The sequence below is a fragment of the Lonchura striata genome, chromosome 19 (assembly GCF_050655825.1).
Source record: "Lonchura striata isolate lonStrDom1 chromosome 19, ASM5065582v1, whole genome shotgun sequence".
In the NCBI taxonomy this organism is placed as follows: Eukaryota; Metazoa; Chordata; class Aves; order Passeriformes; family Estrildidae; genus Lonchura; species Lonchura striata.
Window position 1 is genome coordinate 7,724,964 of NC_140721.1, and position 16,168 is coordinate 7,741,131.

Genomic DNA, 16,168 nt, shown 5'->3' on the forward strand with positions numbered 1-16,168 from the left:
TTCCACAGAACTCTCAACATCTCGACTGTGCAGGGCAGACCAGATGTGACCACACATCCGCGCCACGCTAAATCCTGTGACAAGCTTTTTCCCCCCTCCCTGGAGCAGGAAATGAAACCAAAACAAATAAATTCCTCATGCAGAGGAGGACGTGAAATACAGACAATCCTCAAAATATTTCTGCAGCCCACAAAGCTCAGCTGTTTGTGCCAGCAAGAAGAACCCAAATGGACTCATTCCACCCTTGCTGCTGTTACAAACGAAGACGTGCTTGTTACTGGCTCTTCTTGTGAAGGAAGTGGAGGCAGCATTTCACCAAGCTACTTAAACCAGTCTGGTAAAAACACACCTAACTGGGCATGAAAGTGAATCTCCTTCCAGTTTCCAGGAGCTTTGTTCACCTGTCAGCACTGATTTGAGGCGTGTGTGTGTGACTGAACAGTTTACACAGTTGTTCTGCTACTCGGGAGCAAAACAAAGACAGCAGGAAGTGACTGCTGAGCCTCAGGAACTGCCTGCACTAAGGAATTCAGACACAGCCACTTTCTCAAGTGAGTGTGGAATTCCCAACAGGGTGTTCTGCTGCATGTTAGATTTCTACAGAGCAAAGCTAAAGCTTAAGTGCTCTAGACATTAAATTCTCCATATCCTTTCCCACAGAAAGGGAAAACTGGAAATCCCAGCAGAAAGGAAACTACTCTCTTTAAACCATTAAAACCTGCCCATACCACCTTCTGGCTGTGGAGGGGGATCTCTCTTACACTACTTCCTTACAAGCTTTCCAAAAGTCCTACTTTACAATAATAGAAACGCTTGACAATTTCACTGCTGGTTTTAAAAAGCTACAATAAAATCCAGTGTGGTAAACTTTGACTTGCTGATAACGCTAGTAAGTATCAAGAAGAATTACTCAGGCAGGATTTCCTACCTATGTTCTGACCACACCTGTGCTCTCAGTTGCACCAGCAGTAGCAACAGCAGAAATATTCCTGTAAACACCCAATTTCTTCTTAAGCGGCTGCTGAGCACGATCACTGATAACTGACATAAGTTTTTTTTTAAAAAAAATATATCTGGAAGCTGCCAGGCTGTGTATCAACAGCAGCAGCCGCTTTTCCAGCCCTGCAGAACCCTCTGGCCCAGCCTCTCCCCACCTACCAGGACGCGTGTCCGGGCTCTCCCGGGTGGTGTGGATGGCCCCGGGCCCGGTGACACCGACCCACAGCGGCACCCCGGAGGTTCCCCCGATGCCGAGCACCCCCCCGGCCCGGACAGGGGACCCCCACCCCTGGGAGTGCCCGCGTCGGACGGCGCTCTGGGCAGCCCGGTGTACAGGAAGGCGTCCCTGCCCGGGGCAGGGGCTGGCACGAGATGTTCGCCCCGGTTCCTCCCTGCCCGAGCTGCGGACGGCGCTCCCCGCCGGCTCTCACCTCCTCGCTCTCCCCGCGGGAGCCGGCCGCCAGCCGGGACACGCTCTCCAGCACCTCGCAGAACTGCTCCAGGCTCACGGCCTCGTCGCCGCGGCTCAGCCGCTCCTCCAGCCATCGCACCAGCGCGCTGTGGTGCCGCGACACCAGCGGCTCGGGCAGGGCCGCCTCCCGCAGCCGCGCCGTGGCCTCCCGCAGCCGGGCCTGCTCCAGCAGCACCTCGGCCGGCGGCAGCAGCGGCGCGGCTTGGGGCGCGCCCGCCGCCCCCTCCATGCCCTCTTCGGCGCCCTCCTCCTCCTCCTCGCTGCTGTGGCTCGCCGCCGTCCCCATGAGCCGCTCGCAGCCGCCGCCGAGTGCCGCCGCCGCCGCTCCCCGCCCGGCCCGGCCCGGCCCGGCCCGCCTTAGTCAGCAACTTCCCGCCCGCCGCACCTGTCAGCGCGGGGCGCCGCGCCGCCGCCAAGCGCCGCCGCGCCACGCCGCCGCCAAGCGCCGCGCCGCCGCAAAACGCCGCAAAGCCCGCCCGGCGGCGGGGCCACCGCGGGGCCGGGGCCACGGCCACAGCGGGGCCGGGAACACAGCGGGGACACAGCGGGACCGGGGACACAGCGGGGCCACAGCGGGGCCGGGAACACACCGGGACCGGGGCCACAGCGGGGACACAGCGGGGCCGGGAACACACCGGGACCGGGGTCACAGCGGGGCCGGGGCCACGGCCACAGCGGGACCGGGAACACACCGGGACCGGGAACACACCGGGACCGGGGACACAGCGGGGCCACAGCGGGGCCACAGCGGGGCCGGGGCCACAGCGGGGCCACAGCGGGACCGGGGCCACAGCGGGACCGGGGCCACGGCGGGACCGGGGCCACGGCCACAGCGGGACCGGGAACACAGCGGGGCCGGGAACACACCGGGACCGGGGCCACAGCGGGGCCGGGAACACAGCGGGGACACAGCGGGACCGGGAACACAGCGGGACCTGGGCCGGGTCGTGTGGAGAACACTAAGGTCTCATTAATTCGTAGAACTATCTCCCAGAGGTGTCGGTAGGGCGGTGCCAGACTCTCTTCAGTGGCACCCAGTGACGGGATAAAGAGTAACAGCCGTGACCAAAAGCACGACAGATTTCACCTCAACATGAGAAAAACTCCCCGAGCCCTTAAAATTGTTACTTAGTGTTTACAAGGGTATAGCTACAGATGACGAAGGGGATGAACATTCTCCACATTAACAACTTGGGCACCGGGACAAGACTTGCCAGAGAGGGTGTGCAGCCTGCCTCTCTGGAGAACGCCAAGCTCAGGTGGAGCCTGCTGTGTCACCTGCTGCAGGTGCCGCTGCCTTGGCGGGGCTCGCTCTGGGCGATCTGCAGAGGGCACCAACAGCGAGAGGTTCTGTGGGTGTCCCTGTGAACAACGCCGTTAGGAGGAGGCGGCGGGGCGCTGACACGGGGTGCCCAGAGAAGCGGTGGCCGCCCATCTCCGGCAGTGCTGGGGGCCGGGCTGGACCGCAGCAGCCGGTGGCAGCGGAAGGGGCGGCAGGAGACGATTCTTACACCGCCCCGCAGCTCCGAGCCCCGCCGCCGCGCTGCCGTAAAGCGCGCCCTGCGCCCGGCCGCCCCGCGGGCGCGGCCGGCCGGCACGCTGCCGTGCGGCGAGGAAGCTGTCGTGCGAGCGGCGCGGTGTCGCGGCGCGATGTGGCGGGGCGCGGCCGCGGCGCTGCTGGGCCTGGCCGCCGCCTGCCTCCTGCGCCGCGGGTTCGAGCCCCGCGCCCGCCTGCTCAGCGCCGCCGAGCTGCGCCGCTACCGGGGCGCGCCGGGCGAGCCCGGGCTCTACCTCGCCCTGCTGGGACGGGTCTTCGATGTGCAGCGGGGCCGCAAGCACTATGGGCCCGGCGGCGCCTACAGCGGGTTCGCAGGTGCCTCCTGCGGCGGGGCGGGGAGGGGGCTGGGTGTGGGTCCGGCTGGGGAGGGGTGGCGGTGGGTGTGTGGCACCGCTGGCACCGCTGGCACCGCTGCCGGGGGGCGCACCCCATGGCTGGGCTGTGTGCCGAGGCTGGGGGGTCACTGCATGTCAGCCAGGGAGGGATTCACTCCATGGCTGAGGAACTCAGTCCATGGCTGAGGGATTCACTCCATGGCTGAGGAACTCACTCCATGGCTGAGGGATTCACTCCATGGCTGAGGAACTCAGTCCATGGCTGAGGAACTCAGTCCATGGCTGAGGGATTCACTCCGTGGCTGAGGAACTCAGTCCATGGCTGAGGAATTCACTCCATGGTTGACGGATTTGCTCCATGTCAGCCATGGAGGAATTCACTCCGTGGCTGAGGGATTCAGTCCATGTCAGCCATAGAGGAATTTAGTCCATGGCTGAAGAATTCACTCCATGGCTGGGGGGTTCACTCCATGGCTGAGGAATTCACTCCATGGCTGGGGGGTTCACTCCATGTCAGCCATGGAGGGATTCAGTCCACGTCAGCCATAGAGGAATTCAATCCATGGCTGGGGGGTTCACTCTGTGGCTGAGGAATTCACTCCATGGCTGAGGAATTCAGTCCATGGCTGAGGCACGCCATGGCTGGTGGGTTCACTGTGTGGCTGAGGAATTCAGTCCATGGCTGGGGGGTTCAGTCTGTGTCTGGAGGATTCACTCCATGGCTGAGGAATTCAGTCCATGGCTGAGGAATTCACTCCATGGCTGAGGGATTTGCTCCATGTCAGCCATGGAGGGATTCACTCCGTGGCTGGGGGGTTCACTCCATGGCTGAGGAATTCACTCCATGGCTGAGGAATTCACTCCATGGCTGAGGGATTTGCTCCATGTCAGCCATGGAGGGATTCAGTCCATGGCTGAGGGATTCACTCCATGTCTGGGGGATTCACTCTGTGGCTGAGGAATTCACTCTGTGGCTGAGGAATTCACTCCATGACTGAGGGATTCACTCCATAGCTGAAGAATTCACTCCACAGTTGAGGAATTCACTCCATGGCTGAGGTACGCCATGGCTGGGGGGTTCACGTTCTGGCTGAAGAACTCACTCCGTGGCTGAGGGATTTGCTCCATGTCAGCCATGGAGGAATTCACTCTGTGTCTGGGAGTCTCTCCCTGCCGGGGTCTCTCCGTGCCAGGTCTCACTGCCCTTGCCCCACAGGCAGAGATGCCACCAGAGCGTTTGCCAGCGGCGACTTCACCCCGGCGGGGCTGGTGGACACCGTGTCGGGGCTGTCACCTGCAGAGCTGCTCTCCATCCACAGCTGGCTGAGCTTCTACAGCGACAACTACGAGCCCGTGGGTAGGTGTGGGTGGGTGTGGGTGGGTGTGTGAGCTCACACAGGGGATGGATGTGCATGTCCTGACCCCTTCGAGGGACCAGCTGGAGCTGCAGCCTAGCCAGGTCTCCGAGGTCTGCTTCCCTCCAAGGGAAAGTGGAATCATTTTCCCACCTGGCTGTTGTCCTGCTTGGATTGTCTCTGCTGAGCACAAAGCATGGAGCCAGCCTGAAATCACCAGGATTCAGGAGAATGTAGGGGTAGCAGCGCAGGGAAGCTGTTCTGGGGAATGGCTTCTGGGTTGTGCAGCTGAAACTGGCTTTGCTTTTCAGCTCTATAGTGAGTCTGGGCCTAAGCTTATCCTGCATGGATTTATTAATATGGGTAAATTGCTGTGTGACCCAAGGGTTGAAGGAATGTAAGCTCAGTTGAGTTTTAACAATTGGGCCGTAGTGACATCTCCTTTTATTTTTGTCTTTAAATAGCAAATTAAAAATAAAGCCCCACCAGAACTATGCATTTTCCTTGCCTGGAAGCAGGTCTGTGGTCTGGAAACACTGTGGTCTTAATTGATCTCCTCTCCCAGGGAAGCTGGTGGGCAGATTCTACGATGAAAATGGGGCACCAACAGAAGCCCTGAGGGAGGTGGAGGCTGCCATTGAGCAAGCTCTCAAATTGCAAGCACAAAGTGATCAGAAGAAGCAGCAGTTCCCACCCTGCAACTCGGAATGGAGCTCTGCTAAAGGCACCCGGTTCTGGTGCTCCAGGGAGAGGTAAGCTTGTCCCCTCTGGAGCAGAGGCTTTTTTTGGGTGCCCTGTGCTTTGTTCCTGTCTCTCCTGGCAGGAGGGGCGTGGGAAGATGACCTGCAGCCACCACGCTCCATGGGCAGGTGAGCTCTGGGACCTGGCACAGGTTGTGTGTGCAGTGGTGCTGCCAGGGCTGGAATAAGCCAGGCAGGGACTCTGTCCCTGCCTGAATTTCCAGGGTTGTTCAGGTGGGAAAAGCCCTGTGAGACCACCGAGCCCATCCATTCCCCCAGCACTAACCTGTGGCCCCAGGTGTTACATCCACACAGCTTTTAAATCCCTGCAGGGATGAGACCTCCACCACTGCCCTGGGCAGCTGTGCCAATGCCTAGCCACCCTTTCCATGAAGAAATTTTCCCCAGTATCCAACCTAAACATCCCCTGGCACAATTTGAGGCTGTTTCTTCTTACCCTGTCCCTGTTCTCTGGAAGCAGAGCCTAACCTTGACCTGGTTGCACCTTCCTGTCAGGGGGTTGTAGAGAGTGAGAATGTCCACTCTGAGCCCCCTTTTCTCCAGGCTGAGCCTCTCCTGTCACACTGGAATCAAAGAATTTAGCACACATGCATGTGATCTGTTCTCAGCAAAACAGGAGAGAAATCTCAGTAGGACTGGGATTCAAACTGGTTCTGTCACCTATCAGGAATACAAGCATTAACCTGTGCTTTTCAGACAGTTTCACAGCCTGACTCACAGGCTGACACCACAACATTTTCACTTAAGCCGCAAAGAAATGAAGTTAAGCTTTGAATAATCATTTCCCACATTCCTGTTAGTAGCTATCTCTCAGCTTAGGGACTACTTTGTCTGAAGATCATTTCACAGGCCACACTGCAAAATGCTTGTGCTTCATGTCAGCCCAGCAGCAGCACTGTGTGCCCCAGGGATCTGCTTCTGTGTGTGCCTGAGCTCGGGGACAGCCTTGGGACCAGGTGTGACGTGGCAGGGATTTGTGTAAGAGGCTTAAAAGCTGCAGTGGTTGGGGAACAGGCAGGACTTGGCCCGTAGAGACACTTGGACATAAAGAGACATGATGAGTTAGCTGGGGAAGTACTTTTTCTTCTGCCCCACTTCTTAAAATCACTGTTTAGTAAAGGCACAGAAGGCCTACAAGAGCCTGCTCTGTTGGAAGGTGGCCCTGCCTATGGCAGGGGCTGGACTGGATGATCTTTAAGGTCCCTTCCAACACAAGCTACTGTGATTCTGTGAAGGTGTGTGGTCACCTGTGAGCATTTAGGTACCTCCAGCATTTTGCTGTGCTCCAGGAGGCTGTGATTCCTCTAGAAATGGAGCACGGAATGCAGGAGTTAGTCACTCTCAGAAGGGTAGAGCCTGCAGCAGCAGTGATGAAACCAGCTCCAGGCCACAGGTTTCTGAAGCACAGCCAATAAAAAGATACAGGCTGTGGGTTGGTGGCTGTTTAAGCCTGGATGTGGCACTGGGTGCCAGGGTTTAGTTGAGGTGTTGGGGCTGGTTTGGACTCAATGATCTTTGAGGTCCCTTCCAACCCGGTCATTCTGTGAATTTTGTGGCAGCAAAGTTAGTTCTAGTTCTCACTGTTAGTTCTAGTTTCCCCAGATGGTCTCAGTTTTTTTGCTAAGGATTCTCTATTGACTGGAAGCGTTTTGTTGGGTTTGAATTGTAATCGAGTTTCACTTTCCGTTCCTAGCGGGGGAGTGCCCCGGGCCTGGGCCGGGGTCCCGCGGCAGCTGCACCGCCCCGGCTCGCAGGGCGCTCGGTGCGTGTGCGTGAGGAGCTCCGGGCCGCCCTGGGGCCAGCCGGGCTCCTCCCAGCACAGCGACAGAGGCGACCTGGATAACCCGCACCTGCAGCAGTACGAGGGCTGCCATCCCCTGGCCGAGCAGTGCGTCCTCCTCACCGGCTGACCTCGCACGTGGCCGGGCAGCTCCAGCTCCATCCCTCCCACCTGTCCATGCCAAGGGAGCAGCAACAATTTCACGTTGTTTGTCATGCTTTTTAACATACGGAGATGGAGGAAACACTTCAGCCACGTTAGTGGCTAAAAAATCAATAGGATGCTTTCTTTATTTCTGTGGGAAATATTTCTGCACCTGGGAACAAACTGTTAGATGCACAGCCTGAATTGTATTTTAGAGCTGCTTCTTGTGCAGTCAGGAACTGGATGCTTGTGTGCACATTGGAGGGACAGTGTGCTGTGGTTTAAGGCAGCGAGGTCAGTGAGCACAGGAGCTGCTGCAGCATCACTGCCCACAGTTCATGCAGTCCTCAGGTCCTGCTGCAGGCAGTGCTGATGCTCCTTCCCAGGCACCTGACTCACTCCTAAGAGTTTAAAGGTAGCAGGGAGAACCCTGAATTTCTTCTCCAATTAAGGTCCACAGTATCAGGAACTTGCACAGTTTAGTTACACTCAAGCTTCATCAAATTCTGGGAGGAGAGAAGGCAAAGGCCAAAGCTGTATATCCTCACTCAGTGTTTGCATTAGATACTGTACCCAGATATTGAAGCCACCTGTGAGAATTGTTGCTTGATATTAATTTAACCTCACTGTCCTGGTCTGTGATTCACCACTTTCAAACTGTTCTGATCAGGAAGGAGTAGTTTTAAATAGCTTTCTTTTTGTTGCCTGGGTGGCAACAGAACCATCCTACTGTAATCTGCCTTGTTTCCATTCTGGTACAAGACTTCCTCCCATCTGGTCTGTGCCTGTCACACTATAACCTGAGCTAGATGTGCCCTTACAAGACCCAGCACTCTAAAACTCTAAACTTAGTGTGTCACAGCTGGCAGAATTCAGCAGTGTGACTCCCAGAAATGCAGGGCAGGCCATTACCCTCTCTGGGGGGAGCTAAAAGGGAGGAGTGAATACCTGCAATACAAACCTCAAGCTGCTGGGAAGCAGTTGCTCATTTTAATGGAATCTACTGTTAAAATCAGTTTTGCTGGAGCTAAGCTTTGAGAGAGACACCCAGGTCAGGGTCCAGTGGTGGCACAGGTCTCTGCTGAGTCAGTTCTTCTCCTTAAGGCAGCTGCCACCTATGTGTAAGCAGCTGCAAAGTGCTTATAAACTGATTTTCAGCTATCACCACCTCTAAAGAGAGGCCCAAAATCTAAATGATAATTAGTAAGTTTACAGGAGGCACCATTCACTCCTTTGCAGCAGGACACATTACAGCACTTCTCACTGATAACAGCTCAGAGGATGCTACAGCTGCCAGGATGGAGCCACACAAACTTAAACATGCACATGCTTGTAACAGTGGGGGGACATGGGGGTTGTGGTTTTATTTTGGGGTTTTTTACCTGAAGAGAAGCTCTTGCAGGCATTGCTCTGCTGAGCCAGCTTGTGTCACCCGGGGGGGAGCAGGATGTGTGGCAGAACCAAACCTCAGGCCTGGGCTTGAGCCATCTCTGGGGGTGGAGTGAGCAACTCCACACAGTGCGGAGGGTCAAGCTTTGGAAAAGGTGCAGGAAAGAGCTGCATCACTGCCTCCACAACTTTGGCCTTCTCCACATTGAAAAAGACACCACCACCAATTTAAAAAGAAATTGCATTTAAAGTAGTGAAACCATCCCCCCAAATGACTGGCAAGTGCCTTTAAAAGAGCTTAATAAAGCTATTTAAAAGTTACAGCAAATTCCAGACTATTCTTATTGCAGTAAGAAGTGAGGGCAAACCAGTCCCAAAGAAGAAGGACCAGCTTGACCTTGTAAGCAAGTTTCATCTTGCTGTAACACTCAATTACTATGAAAATAGTGCTGAGGAGATGGTTTTGACTGCAAGAGCCACACAAAAATCAAATAAACTGCTGCAAAAAGGCAGGGCAGGAAGGTGTTGGTTTAAGTTAAAGTTGGTTGGAAACCAGTTCACAGCTGATTCCTCAGTTTAGGGTTTGGAAATACTGGGGAGGGTTTGCCTTGCACTAGGAATAAGTCATCTATTAAAGCAAACAAGGAGACACTCTCACTGACCTGAAGTGCTCCAAGACTATCATGCTTGTAACTCCAATTGAGCAGCTCAGCTGGATTCTTTCATGGTGGAAAAGGGTAGGAAGAAAACAGTGATAGTTACAGAGGGCTCAAGTCATCACAGACAGTGCTCTAATAAAGCTCACCATTCATCTGTACTTCAGTAAGTTTTATTAATAAAAGACTAATGCATCACAATCTCACCCAGAAGTCTTGGCTGGGTTTGCTATTGCACTGAAGTTTTCCTTTTCCTGAAGTGAAGCTGCAGCAGCTCTCTGCTCTCCCAGGGGGCTGAGCTCCTCCAGAACACAGCTGAGTGCACCCAGTGTTAGGAACTCGAACTGATGAACTCCATGAAGCAGCTCTGGCCCGTGGGAAGCTCAGATTTGTTTCACAAGACTGGTTATAGGTAAGTCTAGTATAAGGCATTCAAGATGACTACATGGTACAAACTAGAACACCAGACCCTGACAGCCAAAAGAACGGTTGTAGCAGTTCCACAACATGAAAATGAATACCTGGACTAATTTCAGAACAAAGAATAAAGTTGTTGTGCCCAATTAGATGTTGTATCCCTGGTTTGCTTTGTGGTTTGTAAGGATAAGCTTGCAGAGGGGCAGCTGTCTCTACAGGAGCAGATACTTCCTTAGCAAGGTTTCACCTCACAATGCATCATCTAATTCTGCATTTTATTACAAGTAGAATCATTACACAACAAAGTAATGCATATTGGAAAAATACATTTTTACAACAACTCCAGACAAACATTGCAGATAAAATGCCATTGTTCTAAGACTTCCTTTTCTATTTCACAGAGGGTATTAGAAGGTTCAGTTATTTCTGTCACTCATACAAGCTTGATTTTTCTAGAGATGAGTTTGCTGCAGTGACCACCTCTGCTGGTTACAGAAAAAAGAGGACTTGCTCTTAACATTTGATCTACAAAACCATCCAGCCCTGGCCTCCCATAGTGTTACAAGTTAGTTTATAAGCACTACATGAGCAGTTGGACAAGCTGTTATCTCCAGCACGGGAAGTCATTAAGGCATCTGTCAGCTTTTAGCCAGCAACTTACTCTGCTCTGTTAGTGCCTTCAACAGCAACATTCTCACTCCACTCAGTGGTGTGAAACAGTGACTGCACCTTCTACAGACAAAAGATTTCAGCCAGACCATGATTTGTGCTTGTGTAAGCGTGCTGCATGACTGCAATCAAAAGGAATCCAGTCTCAGAACAAAAAGCTACAGCATGAACCACCCGACTTCCCATGCAACCCTGCTGAAGTGCCTGAAGCCTCGTGTGACAGCAGCACTTCCAGGGACACCAACTGATTTTCCATCTAACCTTTTGTTCAATGTTTGGCAGACTTGAGTTAATATACACCACTAAAAGCAGGGGTAAGAGGGATGGGGGGGTTTGGTAACAACTGTATTATGCTACAAAAAGGGAAGAGCAGTTGTTTAGAGTTAGAAATGTGTTGACCACCACTACATTACCAAGTGCCTCATTCACATTTGTACCCTGTAGTGGAGCATTGCCAGCAAAACTCCCAAAAAATCTCAGTGGTCTGAGAGCTCAGACCAACACTAGGCAGAGTGGGTGAGGGACTGAGCCCCACCAGTTGTCTGGTGGGGTCAACCCTCAGCTAAACTAGAAAAAAACTAACAGGTTTTGGTTCAAGTTGTGAGCTTTCCCTCTTTAGCTCTGGCAGAAAGATATTTAGAGTTGGCTGGAAGGAAACTATCTCAAAGGCACTTTAAAAGGATCAAATTTGCTGAATTTAGTTGCTTTAAATTAGACAAACACCTCAGGTTGTATATTTAACAATAACCTTAACTTTCCTTTCAGACTTCAGTAAGTCTGGGAGAGTTCTGGCTGTAAACAGCAAACCAGGAGCACTACAGGTGGTTTCCCAGATCTTCCCACAGTTTTACAGTTATAATCAATATCTTATTTTTTAAAAGAGCAACTACCCAGCCTAAATTTGCCATTCAGTTAAGCTGAATTTTCACCAGATCCACATTTTCCATCATTAAAAAGTTTGCTTCCCTGTTCCCTTGCCCTTACATCAGAGAAGCCACTGAAAAAGTGGTGTTTAAATGCTTTGGCAATTACATGCTGTGCAGTTTTCCAAACAGGCTGAAGCCTACAGGCTGTGGCCTTGGAAAACCCCTCCTCTGCACTGTCTTTCAGCATTCTGAGCACACTCTTACCCCTCCACATCACTTCAGCTCCAAACCAAGAAGAAAAACGTTATCATGGGATTACACTCAAGACTTCTTTCAACAAATGCACTTTCTCTCCATCACTCTTTCACTGCTAGAGATCTGCAACCAGAGACACCCTGAAAGATCAGAAGTATGTTTTCCATCACCTCTTCTACTCAAAAAAACCCAAACTGCAGATTGTAGTTAACTGACACCAACAATTACTGTAGCTAACATTAACTGACACCACTATTTCCCCTCATTCACCTACAATATTATGCCAGAGTTGCACTAGTAACTGTTATGAGACCAGCTGTGTTACCCAGGGCATTTTGTTGAAACATGTCAGTAGCAGACATCAAAGAGTGAGGCAAGTTTGTATTGTCATCCATTGTTCTTCCCTAGTGGTACAGGGGTGATTCCAGTTACAATATAGGCATATTGGAGACCAAAGTGCAGATCAAGTGAGACTTGATGTGAAATTAATCATACAAATGTCAGCACTTACACCCTCTTCTCCTTGTACAAGCTTGAGAAAAACTGAGCAAGTTTCCCATAACAGGAGCAGCCTGGTTCATCATCTCATCTCACTCTTTAAGAGCAACAAGTCAGTACTCCAAACAGGGCAACACATCATCACCTGTCCATACTGTTCACTGGAGATAACAGTCATAAAAAATGCACACCAACTCATGGAGTAAAGATAAGGAATGCTGAATTGAGTCTATACTAGCTTTATCTCTTGAAATAAAAGCAGCCTTAACATGGCATGTAGTTTTGCTTAAGTACCCATTTTTTCTAACTGAAGCCTTTGCCCACCAAATCACAAGCTGGTCTACCAGTCAAGTAGTTTCCTGTTTACCTAAACAATGTGGTGGTAGGTTTCCACAGATTCAGCATGTTTAAGAGAGTACAGCCAACCTAAATTAAAACACTGCAGCTTACTCCTGATAGGAAGCCTCCACGTACACTCCCACACACCAGCAATCCTGCTGAAAATGAACCCAGGCTTAGTGTCTAGAGGTGCAGCACATTCTACACTGGGTAGTGTTACTGACTCTCCCACAGCAGTTACCAGGCCCCTTAAGCCCTAGGAAAGTGTTTCTCTTCCTCCTGGGATTCCTAATGCACTTCAGCATTTATTGCTGTACTGTGAGTTAGACTTCACCAGTTTTAGTGTTTCTCCTTTAGCACATGCTCAGACCTTTCAGCAAACTCATGGTCATTTATACAAGTGCCATGGACTGGAAGGACCAACATAAATATGAAAGTGCAACAAAGACTGACAATTCCAGCAGGAATGATGAGCAAGAGCATTCACCTAAAAGAATCTTGCACTTCTCTTGAACATGCTAAAGCTAACGAGTCATTTGCTGAGGAGGTATCAAGATGTGGATCTGCAATTCTCACTGCTTTGCATCAGATGTTGTAAAGCTTTCTGTTGTAAGGCCACAATTCTTAAGCTATACTTAGAACTACTCCCGGGTCTGAAGAGTTTCTTGAACAGTGGTTGCAACAGCTCAGTTTAGCTTCACAAAAAGTCTTCTCTAGACAAGGGGAACGTTTATCTTTAAGACAAAGCAAAGAAAGATACCTGGTTACCCTGAAACTTAATACCATCTCTACTAAGCAGCCTGAAAGTCACAGGACTTAATAGAGTTGCTCAGTGCAAAGCACCATGTTGAGGACAGACCTGTTTTACGCCGATTCAATCAGTATAAATTTCAGCTTCCATACCCCACTGCAACTAAAAGAGGGTCTAAATTCTTTTGTCACTTGGTTTCAACAATCCACTCTGATTCCTAGTGAAGTCTATCGCAGCCCAATACATTTACAGTCATACAAAATCATTTATACCAGAGTATATCATAACAGGGTCCTTAATTAGTTCAGTCTATTGCAGAAGACATGTGTAAGCGTCCTCTTCCCTATCCAGAGGGCTTGTAAGCAGAGCTGCTGTCAGGAGCACTGACTGGGAATCCCTTTACTTCCACAGCATACTAGGAGACTCCTCCCAGAGTCAGGACATCAAAGCAGATGTTGCAAACTCGAACTGGCTTGTTCAGATCAAATTTTATGATAGGAATCTCCTTTGTTGAGCACTTATGGCAGAGCAGACGTCCACAGTGTCGGCTGTTGATAGAAGAGGGGTGGGAGAAAAGTGAATTCCCTTCTAGTGAACACCAGGATGTTATTGTTTGACATTCTTTATCAATGATAGCATCATTAAATACACATTAGCAGTTGAAAAGCTATGATTCTTCTTTTATTTTCTGGTATTTGTCATGGAGTAATTGACTAATGCCAACAGCATGTGCTGGTTCTGTACTAGTGAATCACATGGTGCTGACGCACGTGTGGTTTCTCTAACATACTAAGCTAAGAAAAATCTGAGCTTAACACCCTTCCAACCCAGCATGTTCTGTACAAGTTCAGACTGTTTTAAAAAGGGAACTCCTATCTACACAATAGCAGCTCATGCTCATCTTCAGCCATATTTCCACACTGCAAGCAGGATCCCAAACCTGTCAACACCTGTCCAAATCCGCCACCTTTTTTGGAGGAGGTCATTCTACCACTGTGGTCGTGGTGTGCTCCCTGCTGTCTTTCCTGTGTAAGCCAGAGCTCCAGTGGCTGTTCTTTCTGAACCTCATGCCTACACATGAGGCTCTCCCTGATCCAACCTCTGTGCAGGAAATAATCAAGTCCTGCTAAACCACTACCACATTTACCATTGAACTTCTATTAACTCACTTTTAATAAAATGAATTGGTTCTCCTCTGTGGAGTGAAGTGCATCACACTCTTTCTCTGACAACTGGGTATTTAAATCTTGTTTCACTAATGGAACATAATTTCTCATTTACAGCAAATCAGAATATTAAATGCACAAGCTGCTTAAAACATGATTTCAGTCAGACTACACGTTTCTCATCTAAGACAGGATGGAATGTTTCAGCTGGATTAGTGGTTATACACCTATGTTAACATGGAGATTTCCTAAGCTACTAGAAGGAGCAAGCCTAGCTACATTTGGGGAGGAAGCCATTTCCTTGCTAGCACAGCAAGGGGGCTCATATTACCAGTGATGCTTTCTTGTCGTGACTCCAAATTTGGCAGCACATTCATAGCAGTTGGAGCCATCACACCAGGGAGGTTCTTTTGTCAGCATATCTGTTAAGAGATAGAAATGTGAAGGCAAAATGGGCTCAGACACCTCCCAAGTACACTAAACCTAAAGGCTTTTTCCAGTTCTAGGCTGCATTCCAGTACAGTGGATTTAACTACTCTTGCAGGAGCTAGAGTCTCATTTGTAGATAATCTATAGTTGTTTCCCATCACATTGTCCACAGCAACTGTACAACACCAGTTAAAAAGCAGTGTCTGTGTATTAAGCTACATTGGACTATACAATCAGCCAAGAGTTCCCATGTCTATCCTCCCAGAAAAAGTAGTATCTAACAGTCTGTTGTACAACTTTTGTTGTAAATTTTTCAGCTAATCACCAGAAAAACTAGTATTTCTATTCTGCACTGTTACTAGTATAAAATTCACAAGTTCTACCTCTCTGGAACTACTGTCATCTAAGTCAAAAGTCCAGAGTTTTTTCCTCCAAAGTATCCTTGAAGAATAAGCCAGAAATATTTTCCCACCATAGCAAGTGGTACTTACCCAGCAATCTAAAGAGAAGCTGTTTTGTAGCAACTTGATAGTTGAAGATATTGACTCCTTGGTTATTATTAACTCCCAGGCGAGCCCCAGCTCTCACTATTGCACGACACAAGTTAGCATTTCCCTTCATGTAAGCCAAGAGAAGCACTGAAAAATAAAAGCCAGGCAGTTAATGTAAGCCAAGAGGAGCACTGAAAAATAAAAGCCAGCTGAGTGGCAGATTGTGTTACATTCAGTCCAGACAGGATCTTTAGTTTTTAAGTTTCCCTGTATTGTGTGCCTCCTACTGTATTTAACATACTACTGCCAATTATTCCAGCTTTAAAAGTGACATACCATGAATACAACTCAAGTGACTTTCAAGTTTAATGGTTGTTGAGTCTCACCTACCTGTGTTTCCTTCAGCATCAGGTTTGTCTAGAGGGTATTCTGGCATACACTCCAAGAAGAGGTCACAGATGGCTGCTGCATTATCTTTCCCATACTGTCCCAAAATGTGCATTGGTGACTGGCCTCTGGGGAAAACAGTTATTCTGATCAAAGTCTGCTTGCTACTGCAGCTACTCATCCAACTCTCCTTGCTTTCAAGTTTGGTTCAGACTCAAACAATGCTACATCTCAGTAACTCACACACAACTCCCTACTTAACTTTCCTTCCTTGGTGTATACATATAACTTACACAGAATTTAGACACAGCATCATCTGCACACTTCCAAATTTGTGTATAAATAATATAATACAAGTCAAATATATATTTTTAAGCAGCATATCAGCACATATTTTAAAATACAAAGTGATTCTTTTAGTCTGTTACCTGATATTACTACAATATAAATA

The 16,168-nt window shown here is 50.0% G+C and overlaps 3 protein-coding genes across 4 annotated transcripts in view; 1 reads left to right on the forward strand and 2 right to left on the reverse strand.

The window, feature by feature from the left end:
• The window catches only part of ZZEF1 (zinc finger ZZ-type and EF-hand domain containing 1), a 56,900-nt gene extending 55,023 nt beyond the window's left edge, over positions 1-1,877 (reverse strand). Inside the window, exon 1 of the mRNA XM_021550823.4 lies at positions 1,431-1,877. Within this exon, the coding sequence (XP_021406498.1) occupies positions 1,431-1,757 (327 nt within the window). The 5' untranslated portion in view covers positions 1,758-1,877. The remainder of the gene's footprint in view (positions 1-1,430) is intronic.
• A 1,233-nt stretch (positions 1,878-3,110) lies between these two features.
• On the forward strand, positions 3,111-10,012 carry CYB5D2 (cytochrome b5 domain containing 2). The gene is made up of 4 exons (XM_031506419.2): positions 3,111-3,344; positions 4,581-4,721; positions 5,285-5,471; positions 7,174-10,012. Exons 1-4 carry the CDS (start codon positions 3,122-3,124, stop codon positions 7,388-7,390), a joined length of 768 nt encoding a protein of 255 aa, XP_031362279.1. The 5' UTR covers positions 3,111-3,121; the 3' UTR covers positions 7,391-10,012.
• Positions 9,605-16,168, reverse strand: part of ANKFY1 (ankyrin repeat and FYVE domain containing 1) — a 32,052-nt gene continuing 25,488 nt past the window's right edge. For both annotated transcript variants that reach the window (XM_021551058.4, XM_085557555.1), the window contains 4 exons: positions 15,721-15,845; positions 15,331-15,477; positions 14,742-14,832; positions 9,605-13,792 (listed from right to left, as the gene is read on the reverse strand). In XM_021551058.4, the coding sequence (XP_021406733.1) occupies positions 13,660-13,792; positions 14,742-14,832; positions 15,331-15,477; positions 15,721-15,845 (496 nt within the window). In that variant the 3' untranslated portion in view covers positions 9,605-13,659. The remainder of the gene's footprint in view (positions 13,793-14,741; positions 14,833-15,330; positions 15,478-15,720; positions 15,846-16,168) is intronic.

Bases quoted from the DNA above. Each gene is read 5' to 3' on its own strand.
- CYB5D2 (XM_031506419.2), top strand. From the start codon at position 3,122: ATGTGGCGGGGCGCGGCCGCGGCGCTGCTGGGCCTGGCCGCCGCCTGC. The intron at 4,722-5,284 runs GTAGGTGTGGGT...CTCCTCTCCCAG, and splicing joins CGACAACTACGAGCCCGTGG to GGAAGCTGGTGGGCAGATTC. The intron at 5,472-7,173 runs GTAAGCTTGTCC...TTCCGTTCCTAG, and splicing joins TTCTGGTGCTCCAGGGAGAG to CGGGGGAGTGCCCCGGGCCT.